The sequence below is a fragment of the Carcharhinus amblyrhynchos genome, chromosome 3 (assembly GCF_965287045.1).
Source record: "Carcharhinus amblyrhynchos chromosome 3, sCarAmb.v2.hapA, whole genome shotgun sequence".
Taxonomy (NCBI): domain Eukaryota; kingdom Metazoa; phylum Chordata; class Chondrichthyes; order Carcharhiniformes; family Carcharhinidae; genus Carcharhinus; species Carcharhinus amblyrhynchos.
Genome location: NC_137326.1, coordinates 111,881,706 through 111,895,236, shown reverse-complemented (window position 1 = coordinate 111,895,236; position 13,531 = coordinate 111,881,706). Strand labels below are relative to the sequence as shown.

At 40.5% G+C, this 13,531-nt stretch overlaps 1 protein-coding gene across 3 annotated transcripts in view; it reads left to right on the top strand.

Moving 5' to 3' along the window:
• Positions 1-13,531, top strand: part of atp11b (ATPase phospholipid transporting 11B) — a 165,331-nt gene that overhangs the window by 35,477 nt on the left and 116,323 nt on the right. For all 3 annotated transcript variants that reach the window (XM_080185740.1, XM_080185739.1, XM_080185741.1), the window contains exons 9-12: positions 2,606-2,670; positions 7,447-7,528; positions 9,189-9,324; positions 13,251-13,448. In XM_080185740.1, the coding sequence (XP_080041866.1) occupies positions 2,606-2,670; positions 7,447-7,528; positions 9,189-9,324; positions 13,251-13,448 (481 nt within the window). The remainder of the gene's footprint in view (positions 1-2,605; positions 2,671-7,446; positions 7,529-9,188; positions 9,325-13,250; positions 13,449-13,531) is intronic.

Genomic DNA, 13,531 nt, shown 5'->3' with positions numbered 1-13,531 from the left:
AAGGAATTGTGATGAATTCCAATTCACGATGGTGTGGCTTGGAGGGCAATTTGCAGTTGGTTGTGTTCCCATGTGTTTGCAGCCTTTTTCCAGGTGGTGAAGATCATGAGTTTGGTAAGCGCTGTTGAAGGAGCTTTGGTGAGTTGCTGCAGTGCATCTTGTAGATGATGCACACTGCTGCAACTGTGCATCAGTATTGGAGGGAGGGAATCTTCAAGTTGGCAGATAGGGTGCCTGACAAGTGGGCTGCTTTGTCTTGGATGGTGTCACACCTCTTGAGTGTTGTTGGAGTTGCACACATCCAGGCAAGTGGAGCGTATTCCCTTACACTCCTGACTTGTGTCTTGTGGCTAATGGACAGGCTTTGGGGTGTCAGGAGGTGAGTTTATCACAGCAGAATTCCCAGCCTCTGACCTGCCCTTGTAACCACAGTATTTATATTGGTTGGTCCAGTTCAGTTTCTGGATGATGGCAACCTTATGCTTTTGATTGGATTCTCTCACCAAATAGTGTAATGTCGGGCTGCAGTCTGCAATTATTGTACCCCACTCAGCTATATACTTGTTTCCAATCTAGTTGCTCTGTAATATTTAAAGGTTGTAATTTTACAAGTTCTACTTCCTTTTAAAGTGAAACATTAATTAAGTCATGAAAATCTGTTGGTAGAATGTTCTTCTGGATATTCTTTATTACATAACAATTCTCTAGTAACTGTGACAGCCATTGGATAGGAAGCAGTAAATTGACTAAAACAATCCTTGACCCACTGGGGTGACTTAACATAGCATAAGAAACAGGAGAAGAAATAGGTCATTTGGCCCCTCAAGCCTTCTCTGCCATTCAACAAGATCATGTAATCTGATTGTGGCCTTAACTCCACTTTCCTGCCTACATCCCACAATCCTTTACTCCATTGCAGATCAAAAATCTATCCAGCTCAGCTTTGAATATATTCAATGATCCAGCCTCCTATTCTTTCCTTTGTGTCAAACATCCCAAAAGTTAATGGCAGTCGGAGAAGAAATTCTTCTCATATGTCTTAAATGTGAAATCTCTTAGCTTTGAACTGTCATCTAGTTCTAGATTCCCCCACATTCTCTCAGCATCTACCCTGTCAAGTCCCCAAAGAATTTTATGTTTCAATGGGATCACTCCTCAAAACTCCCATGAGTATAGGCCCAACCTGCTTATTTTTCCTCATTAGACAAGCTCTTTGTCCCAGGAATTAACCTATTGAACTTTCCCTGAATTGCCTCTGATGCAGTATGTCCCTGCTTAAATAAGATGGAAAATCTTTTTCAATTGAACTAATAATCTTCTTTTATATTCTTGCTCCCACATTTCCATCTGTCAAATTTTTGACCACTTTCTTGTCCTATTTATGTGCCTTTGTAACTCCTTGTATCCTCTTCACAACTTGCTTTTGTACTTTTATCACTCTGCATTACCCTTAGCCCCTTCATTCAAGTCAATAATATAGATCAGAAATCGTTGAGGCCCCATCTTGATCCATGTGCCGCATCAATAGTTAGTTTGCCAACCTGAAAATGACCTGTGTACCCCAACTCTGATTCCAGTTAAGTTAGTCAGGCTTCTATCCATGCTAATAAAACACCTTGGTGTATGAGCTCTTATCTGATGCAATAAACCTTTACGTGGAACCTTATCAAATGGCTTTTGGAATTCAAATTCACTATGTCTACTGGCTCCCCTGTTTGTTACATCCTCAAAGAACACTTTGCCAAACCGGTTCTACCTTTCATAAAACCATACTAACTGTGCCTGATTATATTATGATTCTTTAAATGTCCTGTGCTTGGATTGTGAAGACCTAACTCATGAAGAGCTAAAATGAGGCTGGAAGGTTAGCCTAACTTGTGCTGCAGAAAAAAATCTCCAGGGGAAAAACAGTTCTGAGATTAAAAGTTCCCAGGCTGAGAGAGAGAAAGAACTAAAGTAACCCACAGGAGCTAAGAATCCTCTTGCGCTGGGTCCTGGAAAATTGATTGTTTAATGAACGGTACTCATATGAGCATATCTGTGAAGTGTATTTTCAATTGTGCTAAAATAAAAAAAAAGTGTTCCATTTTAAAGTACAAGTTGCCTCCTCGTATAGTTTAGTCAATCGTGCTTTGTCTTTTGTTACAGTTAAAATCTTAAAATGTGAAATCTTCAGTCATACACGAGTATATTTGTCTGCCAATAGCATGTACTGTAACTGTCATTTTATACTTGGAGATGCGTGGGCTTGCGTTTGATCTATCTGAACTGACCAGAATGTTTTTCTCCATTGTTGAACTCTGTTTATCTTTCCCCCGTATTGACTATCCTGTCCAGGCTGCCAAAGTTGTCACTTCAAAACAGCTGCACATGTGAAAATTTAACTTGCATGTGGTTATTTGTTAGTTGTGCCTTCAGGTAGAAATAGGGCAAATTCTACAAGGGTTGTCTTTCAGAACTGCTCACTGGAACACCAGAAACCACCACCTTTATGACCATAATGTCAAACGTTTAATGCATTGAACAGGTTTCTATCCTTCTAGACAATGAAGTTTAGATTGAATCATTGTTGAAGTATAACCTGAATACTTTTGTGTTTCTTCAGACCTCTGGGACCAGAAAACCTTCTACTTAGAGGAGCAAGTTTGAAAAACACCAGTGAAGTTTTTGGTACCAAAAGATTTGTTTCTGCTGTTTTGTATCCACCTAACTTCAGTCAAATTAATATTGTTAATTAAAATCCGAAAGTATATTAATTTGCATGAAATATATTGCAAGGCTGTTCTTGTGATTTTAATATCTTTTTCATACTCTGAAAACATTAGTTTCACTGAAATTGAAAGTTGAGTGTAGCTTTGAATGAACTTTAGTATTAATTTCTATCCTTCTAGATAGACTATAAAGTTTAGATGGAATCGTTGTTGAAGTATAACCTGAAAACTTTGTGTTTCTTCAGCCCTCTGGGACCAGAAAGCTTTTAGTAGACTTCCAAATAACCTTTTTAATTTGTTGAATTTCCATGTACAAATTTTAATATAATTTCATTGTGGAGAATGGAAAGGGATGAGGCTAGTGTTTACCAAGAGGCATTTTTCCTGGGAAATGTGCTGCATTCTGCAGTTTTGTTTCCTTGATTTAACTTTCTCCCATTGTCACTAGCAGTCGTGTTCCTTGCACATATCCCAAGCAGTTGAAGGAAATTCATAGGTGATATTTCCATGCAAGTGCTGCCCTGTCCTTCTAGTTGGTAGAGGTCAGTGGAAGGCATTGTCAAATAATGCTGCTACAGTGCACTTTGTAGATGGCATGTCCTGGTGTTCCAGTGGTGGAGGAGTGAATGCACAAGATTTGTGAATGGCATACCAATTTAATGGGCTTCTTTGTCCTGTCAGGCTTCTTAAATGTTGTTGGAGCTACATTCATCGAGGCAAGTGGGAAATATTCAAAATCACTGGAGAGACAGTGCATAGTGGTAATGTTACTGGACTAGTTATCCAGAGCTCAAGGCCGATACCCTGGGGACGCTGGTTGAAATCCAACCATGGCAGCCGGTAGAATTTAACTTCAGTTAATCAATCTAGAATTGAAATTTAACCTCAGTAATAGCAATTGGCCTGAAAATCCATCTGGTTCACTGATGTCCTTTAGAAAAGGAAATTTGGCACCCTTAGCTGGTCTGGCCAACATATGACCCCAAACCTGCAGTAATGGCTTAACTCTTAACTGCCCTTCGAAGTGGCCTAGCAAGCTATTCAATTCCTGAGCATTTAGGGACGGACGATAAATATTGGCCTCGTCAGTGATGACAACCACATCCCATGGAAGAATGAAAATAAAAACACCTGACTTGTGCCTTGTTGATAGCCAGGTTCTGTATGGTCAGGAGTTGATTTACTCACTACAGAATGCCCAGCTACTGACCTACCCTTGTCACCACATTATTTATCTAACTGGCCCAGTCAAGCTTCTGATCAATGATATTGATGGGACAGACTTCAACAATAGTAATGCAATTTAACTAAACGGGAGGCAATTAGACTGTCATGAAAGATGATCATTGCCTGACAGTTGTGTGGTACAAATGTTACTTGTCACTTTTCAGCCCAAGTCTGAATGCTTTCCAAGTCTTGTTGCATCTGGACAAGGACTCTTTCATTATTCTGAGAAGTTGTGAATGGAATTTAAATACTGCAATCATCAATGAGCTGTCCTCATATTTGACCCTATAATGGAGGGAAGATCATTGATGGAGCAGTTGAAGATGGTTGGCTTGGGACACCATCTGAGTATTAGGAGTTACTTTTTCATGCCTAATGTAAAACTTTTGGAACCTCCTTTCATCTCAGCCTTCTGGAAAAATAATTAACATCCTTCTTTCTTGTTTCAAGGAATAAACCAAATAAAACTTACTACTCCATCATTGTGGTCTTAAGGCAAATGCTATCTAGTGATTTGCTACTGCTGTCATCTTGCTTTTTTTTTGGGAGTAGTAATTGACTCTCACTCTCAAATACCACAGCAGTAATTAGGTGTGCAAACAAGCAAGTCTTATCTACTGTGTCAGATTCTTGCAAAACAGTCACGAACACGTCTGTCCACTTGATTCCTTTGGGAGTAAAGAGCACAGCCATGCTAATTTTAACTTTGTAGTTCACCTTGGATATACAGTCTTAATCCCAAATCTGTTCATTTCATTTCAAAGAATTAGAATTTTCAGAAGGACAGGTCCTGACTATCTTCCAAAACAATTGGTTATTAAGGTTTTGTCTACTGTGGTTCTAGTCCTCAATATTGTGCCAATCTCCTGAAATGGAAAATCTGTCTGTCTGCTCTCTGTACCCCCTCTTCATTTATTGCAAGGACCATTCACAAAATCGTATTGAATATAACTGGCTGTTGCTGACCCCTCATTTGTGACTTGGATTTCTCAATATTAGAAACAGCACGTATTGACTCAACTGGACTACCAAATGTGATGATGTGGGTATGCCGGCGTTGGACTGGCGTAAACACAGTGAAAAGTCTGACAACACCAGGTTTTAGTCCAACCTATTTATTTGATAATATACTCACAAGCTTTCGGGGTTAGCCCCTTCGTCAGGTGAATGGAGAGTTCTAGCCTCAGACAGAGCATATAAAGCACAGACAGTTTAGAGATTACTGATTAGAATGCGAATCCTTACACCTAACCTGCTGTTCAAGACCTGAAGTGGCTGATAATGTGAGTGGAAGGAGCACTGATCACAGTTTAAAGAGATGTGTATTGTCTCCAGACAGTACAGTAAGTGAGGTTTTGCAAACCCAGGCAAGTCACGGGGGTTTCAGATAGTGCGACATGAACCCAAGATCCCTGTTGAGACCGTCCTCATGTGTGCAGAACTTGGCTATCAGTCTCTGTTCAGCGACTCTGCGCTGTCGTGTGTCGTGAAGGCCGCCTTGGAGAATGCTTACCCGAAGGTCAGAGGCTGAATGCCCGTGGCCACTGAAGTGTTTGCTAACAGGAAGGGAACAGTCTTGCCTGGTGACTGTCGAGCGATGTTCATTCATCCGTTGTCGTAGCGTCTGCATGGTCTCCCCAATGTACCATGCTTCGGGACATCCTTTCTTGCAACGTATCAGGTAGACAATGTTGGCCGAGTTGCAAGAGTATTTACCATGCACCTGGTGGATGGTACTCACGTGTGATGATGGTATCCATGTCGATGATCCGGCATGTCTTGCAGAGGTTGCTGTGGCAGGGTTGTGTGGTATTGTGGCCACTGTTCTCCTGAAGACTGGGTAGTTTGCTGCGAACAATGGTCTGTTTGAGGTTGTGTGGTTGTCTGAAAGCAAGAAGTGGGGGTGTGGGGATAGCCCTGGCGAGATGTTCGTCTTCGTCAATGATATGTTGAAGACTCCGGAGAAGATGTCGTAGCTTCTCCACTTCGGGGAAGTACTGGACGACGAAGGGTACTCTCCACTGTGTCCTGTGTTTGCCTTCTGAGGAGATCGGTGCGGTTTTTCACTGTGGCGCATCGGAACTGCCGATCTATGAGTCGAGCACCATATCCTGTTCTTATGAGGGCATCTTTCAGGGTCTGGAGGTGTCTGTCACGATCCTCCTCATCTGAGCAAATCCTGTGTATACGGAGGGCTTGTCCATAGGGAATGGCTTCTTTAACATGTTTAGGGTGGAAACTGGAGAAGTGGAGCATTGTGAGATTGTCTGTGGGCTTGCGGTACAGTGAGGTGCAGAGGTGACCGTCCTTAATGGAGATGCATGTGTCCAAGAATGCAACTGATTCTGGGGAATAGTCCATGGTGAGTCTGATGGTGGGGTGGAATTTGTTGATATCATCATATAGTTGTTTCAGTGATTGTTCACCATGAGGCCAAAGGAAGAAAATGTCATCGATGTATCTAGTGTACAGCATCGGTTGAAGATTCTGTGCAGCGAAGAAGTCTTGTTCGAACCTATGCATGAAGATGTTGGCATATTGAGGTGCAAATTTGGTCCCCATGGCTGTTCCATGTGTCTGGATGAAAAACTGGTTGTTGAAGGTGAAGATATTGTGGTCCAGGATAAAGCGGATGAGTTGTAAAATTGCATCTGGAAACTGGCAGTTGTCTGCATTGAGTACTGAGGCAGTCGCAGCAATGCCATCGTTGTGGGGGATGTTGGTGTAGAGCGCTGAGACATCCATTGTGACGAGGATGTGACTGTGACACAGTACCTTAAAGCCTTCAGTTAATGGTGACAGTTTTTATTTGTAAAGCACCTTAACATAAATTGTCCCAAGTTACTTCACAGAAATGCAACTCAACAAAGCAGTCTTGTCCAGTCTCTTTATAATGCTGAGGCCAAAATATTCATCTATTGGTGCTGAAACTATGTCTAAAAATTTATGCAACATAATATTTCAATGATTTGTCTTTCTTAGAAATATTGCTACATCAGGAGCACTTTTCAGGCTCAGTGTTAAGCTGTGTTAGTTAAGCTTGCCTTATAAACCTGCCTTTCAAAAATGTCAATTTGAGAAGGAAAATCACCTGACCAAAATAACCCACTGTATGCATAATTTAGCAGAGGTAGGTCTCTAAATGATGCATTAATATCGGATAACGGGAATTCCTATTTGTACATGGAAATTTTTCTTAAACACATCTATCTTGGGTAACCACTCAATACCAAATATCACTAACAGAAGAAACTAGATATTTATGATATCAAAATTTATGGTGACTTTGTGACAAGGGATTGTTCTTCTCTAATAATGTTGTTTTAGAGGAGCAAGTTGTTTAAGTTTCTGTCTGTTTTTGCCATGCCAATTTAAGTTGTGAATGTCAGAGGCAGTTAAGTAAAATGCATATGAGATGTTCTAAAGGCACGTACTGCGAGCAGTTTCATATTCTTGATGAACTAAGCCATTTTGAATCAGCATTCAGAATAATGCTTCTGATTTCCAGGTGTGGCAGTTTACACTGGGATGGATGCTAAGATTGCTTTGAATTACAAGAGTAAGTCGCAGAAACGCTCTTCTGTAGAAAAGTAAGTTTGCACTGAAATTTCAAGAGGTGAAATTAGGTTTTACCTTTAAATGAGGAAACAGAAAATTTAGAAAATAGAGAATAAAAATAAAATTATCGTTCAAGTTATCATTTTTTGCACTATTCCAACTCAACAAATCTAGCACCTAATCACATTTTAAACTTCCTACAAACATGTGCTTGTATATAGTACCTTCATTGTAAGAAATGTTCCAACTTCACCCAGTAGCTTGATCAGGTTTTGATTGGGCAGTTTTTCCTAAGTTTGTTTATTAATAAGTTAAATTCAACTCTTAGTTTCATCTAGGCTAGTAAGACAAATTTAATTAATGCTAAAGTGTGTATTGGCTTCGAGGAACAATTCATGTAAACTCTAATGCTGAGGAAGCTTGAATAAGTGTATTCTAATGGAAACTCTTTTTCTGAATTATTTCCATCATCCTCTATGAAAGCTTTGTCTTGAATATACCACCAAAAGGCCCCTACAATTTTGACCAAAGGTTAGCATTTGAAAGTAGGTGTTGAGTCTGCAATTTATGTTGTCACTCTTTTGTTGAAGAACTACATGAGAATAGAGCGTCCTCATCTCTTTCCTACTACCCTACCTTTAAATCTCTCTTACGCCACCCCTTAACCCCTTTAGCACTGCTGTCACTCGCCTTACCCTTAACCCTCCATCCACTCCTTGATTCCCACTCCCTTCTTGATTGTGAGAGACTAGAAATAAATTAGCCCTTAGTTGGTTTCACTGAGCAGATTTGCTTATTGTCAAAATTCAAAATTAAAACAACAATAGCAAAGAGTGTGTGTGCATGCTCTTGTGTCCATTCTCTGTTACCCAGTTGCTCCCACTCCCTCCTGCGCTCTCATTCTCTCTCTGACAAATTTTGGGAAGTCAGCTAGTTCACACGGAATAAGTCTTCCTCATTTACCATTTAAAATTGTCAAAAGAGCACAGGTGTGATAATCAGATGGGGTCAAAGTTGATTTTTTAAAATTTCTCTAAGTTGCATTAATGAATGCAGTAAAGTGCCCACTAACTCCTCCTCCCACCCTTTCACATCCTCAACTTTCCTACTTGCCATGATCTCGGTCTGCTATCTTTTGTTATCTTAGTTAATTGAGAATGCATCAGTGAGTGGAATTAGAAGATACCTGCTGTTTTATGAGAAGCATTTTGAAGTTTACCTCTGAGGCTTGTGAAATTTGTCCCCAGGCTTAGAACAGAGAGTGAACAGAGAGAAAAATATTCCTATTGTTGACTCTGATCTTGCACCATGGGTAACTACAGTGCACATTTTCGGGTTTGATAATCCAAATTTCACCTACAGCATCGCTGCCCTCGACAGAAACATCAACTCAAGAAGTGTGATAAAAGCACAGTGACAGGAAGTGGAATGAGCATAGGGTGAGAAAGTGGAATTGATGTAGGTGATCAGCAATAATCTTGCTAAATGGCTCAGCCATTTCTACTCCTATTTATTAAGCTGTAATGAAAACAAAAGGTAAGCATGGATATGAAGATTTTAATAGCGCAGATGTTATCAATACAGAATTCCAATAGGAAGCATACAGAATTCTCAGGTGAGGTGAATCTCAGGAGGCAAAGGCTATTGAAATAAAACATAATTGTGATTCATTGTTTTCCTCATTCTGGTTAGGTCTATGAATACTTTTCTCATAGTCTTCCTGGAAATTCTTGTGATTGAAGCAGTTATTAGCACTATTTTGAAATACATTTGGTGGTATGAAGTTCCATACAATGAAAGAACTACACAGGAAAAGAATAGCAGCAAAGTGAGTACATAGGTTTAAACTTCTTTTAAGGTAACCTAAACTTTTGCAACTTTTCATGTGCAGGTGATATTTTCAATGCTAAATGCTTAATTATATTATGTGCACGTTGTAACCATTCTGCAACTGTTCTCATTTTTAAATTTAAAAGTTCTATTTTTATTATCTGTAGCAATGAGGATTATAAGAAGCTTCCACTAATGGCAAATACTGCAGGGTGTTTTCTTCTCCTTACTTCGAAATTGTGCAAATCTTTATCTCAGAGTTTGGATCTTGTGTGTTCTTTGTAACTGCCTTACACATTCAAAATTTAGAAACGTGCAGCAGAATCTAATCTGTAACTTGTGTTTCTGAAGTTGAGTGTCTACCACTTATGCTGCTGCTCCATTTTTCTCTGATAGGGCCAGCTGTAGGTGAATGATTGTTTGATAATGTGCATCAGAAATTGGTCATAGGAAATTGATTGGGAAATTGAGAGAGATCAGCATTGCTTTTTTGACCATTTCCTGGTACAACATGATGTGGAACCAACAAAGCTATCTTCGATCTAATATTATACAATAAGGCAGCGTTGATTAGTAATCCCGTAGTGAAATATCTGCTGGGAATAAGGGATCATGATATTATTGAATTCTATATTAAGTTTGAAAGTGACATACTCAAGTCCAAAACAAGAGCCTAACTTGGAGACCCAGCTACCTAAGTATGACGGGAATACTGACTAAGGTTGATTGGGTAAATAGACTAAGAGATATGGTTGTAAATGAGGATTGGGAGACAATTAAATCAACATTCCATTGAAAACAGAACTCAGCAAGAAAGATCCATCTGTGGCTTATGAAGGAAGTTATGGATAGTATTAATTTAAAAGAAAGGCTAATAATGTTACAAAGAATAGTAGCAAGTCTAACAATTGGGAGTGTTTTAGAGCTAGGTAGATTCTTGATTAACAAGGAGGTGAATAGGAGGGAATCCTTGTTCACCAATTTATTCCAGCATATACAGGGAAGCTAAACCCATACAAGACAGAGTATAAAGTTGTCGATCAACTACAAACCATCTGATGTACAGATAACTGTTTGTACTTTCCGATCACTAAGTTGCATATTCTTATTCTCTTATCTCTACCCAGTTGTGACTATTTACATTCACGGAACTAAGCTATTGCATTACATTCTAAGCAATCCAGTCCAATCCAGATTATGATATCCAGTCACTAACAGGTCAAGTGTGCATAATACTTGGACCCTTTTCTACTGTAGTAACACATGACTACTTGTGGTTAGTCCTGCTGCCGCTGCCTCTGTTCTTTGTTTTTGTCTCCTTTAACCCCTTCAGCAGGAATGCAGGGTTGAGGTTACAGTCAGATCAGTAATGATTTTATTGAATAGCAGAGCACACTTGGAGCACATGAAACAATCATTCATTAATGTAAGACCAGCTGTGATATTTAGCTCTCAGGTTGTTGAAAATATCTCACCTATGTGTTCCCAGTGTCAGCTGCCCTTACTGCACACTAGCTCCATTGTCTTCTTTCCTGATGATGTTTCCTAAGGATCCTCGGGCATCAGAAAAATCATAATTACATAAGATATTACATAAGAAATAGGAGCAGGAGTAGGCCATCTAGCCCCTCGAGCCTGCCCCGCCATTCAGTAAGATCATGGCTGATCTGTCGTGGCTCAGTTCCACTTTCCCGCCCTCTCCCCATAACCCTTAATCCCCTCTCTTATCAAGAACCCATCAACCCGCTTCTTAAAAATATTTAGCGAGGCAGCCTCCACCACTTCAACGGGCAGAGAATTCCAGAGATTCACCACCCTTTGAGTGAAGAAGTTCCTCCTCAATTCCGTTCTAAACCGCCTCCCCTTTATCTTGAGGCTGTGCCCCCTAGTCCTACTGTCTTTTTTGAGCGGGAAGAGTCTCTCCACCTCTATCCTATCCATCCCATTCATCATCTTATACGTCTCAATGAGATCTCCCCTCATTCTTCTAAACTCTAACGAGTACAAGCCATACTTTCACTTCCACTCACCAGCTATCTTCCAATCATACAATAAACCTCCTCTAAATGGAAATTGTTAATCCTTTTTCGAAAGGAAGTTGAAACAACTGGACATGTGAAACCAGCTTCACTTGCAGGAGCACTTAGTAAGAAGTCCAACACTTCCTAATATTGCCAGATTCATCTGAATTTGTTATTTTAAAATAGTTTTTTGTGCCTCACTAAAGAACCTGTTTTTATAGGGGTGAGTTTCCAGACAGAAGAAAACAGCTTTTCTTTGTCACCTGTCTAAGATCACCTCCTCTACCCACTCATCAAATGCACACCACCTTCAAATATTTGTATCATGCCATGCTTTGGATATTTAACAAGCTATCATAGAGTCACAGAGGTTTACAGCATGGAAACCGCCTTCTGCCCAACTTGCCCATGCTGCCCCTTTTTTAAACCCCAAAGCTAATCCCAATTGCCAGTGTTTGACCCATATCCCTCTGTACCCATCTTACCTATATAACTGTCTAAATGCTTTTTAAAAGACAAAATTGTACCCACCTCTACTACTACCTTGCTCCATACATTCACTACCCTGTGTGTGGAACAAACTGCCCCTTTGGACCCTTTTGTATCTCTTCCTTCTCACTTAAACCTGTGCCCTCTAGTTTTAGACTTCCCTACCTTAATGGAATTTAATGTTGGCAAGTGTGAGGTGGTCCACTTTGGTAGGAAGAATGGTAGGAAGGACTGTTACTTACGGGGCGAAAAACTGCAGCAGGCGACGGTGCAGAGGGACCTCGGGGTCCTTGTGCATGAGTCGCAAAAACCCAGCTTGCAGGTGCAGCAGGTGGTCAGGAAGGCGAATGGGATGCTGGCCTTCATAGCGAGGGGGATTGAATATAAATATAGGGAGGTCTTGCTGCAGCTGTATAGGGCATTGGTGAGGCCGCAGCTGGAGTACTGTATGCAGTTTTGGGCGCCGCACCTGCGCAAAGATATTTTGGCCTTGGAGGGAGTGCAGAGGAGGTTTACTAGGCTGATACCGGAATTGAGGGGGTTGAGCTATGAGGAGAGGCTGAATAAACTGGGCTTGTACTCGTTAGAGTTTAGAAGAATGAGGGAAGATCTCATTGAGACGTATAAGATGATGAATGGGATGGATAGGATAGAGGTGGAGAGACTCTTCCCGCTCAAAAAAGACAGTAGGACTAGGGGGCACAGCCTCAAGATAAAAGGGGGGCGGTTTAGAACGGAGTTGAGGAAGAACTTCTTCACTCAAAGGGTGGTGAATCTCTGGAATTCTCTGCCCGTTGAAGTGGTGGAGGCTGCCTCGCTAAATATTTTTAAGACGCGGGTTGATGGGTTTTTGATAAGAGAGGGGATTAAGGGTTATGGGGAGAAAGCGGGAAAGTGGAACTGAGCAGCGACAGATCAGCCATGATCTTATTGAATGGCGGGGCAGGCTCGAAGGGCTGGATGGCCTACTCCTGCTCCTATTTCTTATGTTCTTATGTTTAGGAAAAGGTATTGACTATCTAGCTGATCTATGCCTGTCATTATTATATTGACCTCAAAAAGATAACCCCTAAGCCTTCTACACCCTAGAGGGAAAAAGTCCCAGTCTATCCAGCCTCTCCTTACAACTCAAACTATCAAGTCCTGGCAGCATCCCAGTAACTCTTTTCTGCAATCTTTCTAGTTTAATAATTTTGTATCAGCACAAAGCTTTAAGAGGCAAAATGTGCAATAAATTCAATCCTTAATGTTTAGAGGAATTTTGGAAACTGAAATTATCTTTTAACTTGATCGTATAGCTTAAATGATTTTTACATGAGGTGAGCAATAAGTACATTTTGAAAATGTATCATGTTCAAATAGCTGTTGTATCAGTGTTTTTGTTTTAATTGTATAATTCTTGTTCTGTTTGTAGATTCTGACTGGTATTTCTGATTTCTTGGCATTCTTGGTGCTGTACAATTACATCATTCCAATTTCACTCTATGTTACCGTCGAGATGCAGAAGTTCTTGGGATCCTTTTTCATTGTGTGGGATCGTGACTTGTACCATGAAGAATCAGGTCAGCGTGCACAGGTTAACACCTCGGACCTTAACGAAGAACTTGGGCAGGTGAGAATTAATTTGCATAGTTGGATTGTTTGTAACAGAAGTAATCATAGGAAATTACAGCACAGGAGGTCCGTGCCCATATG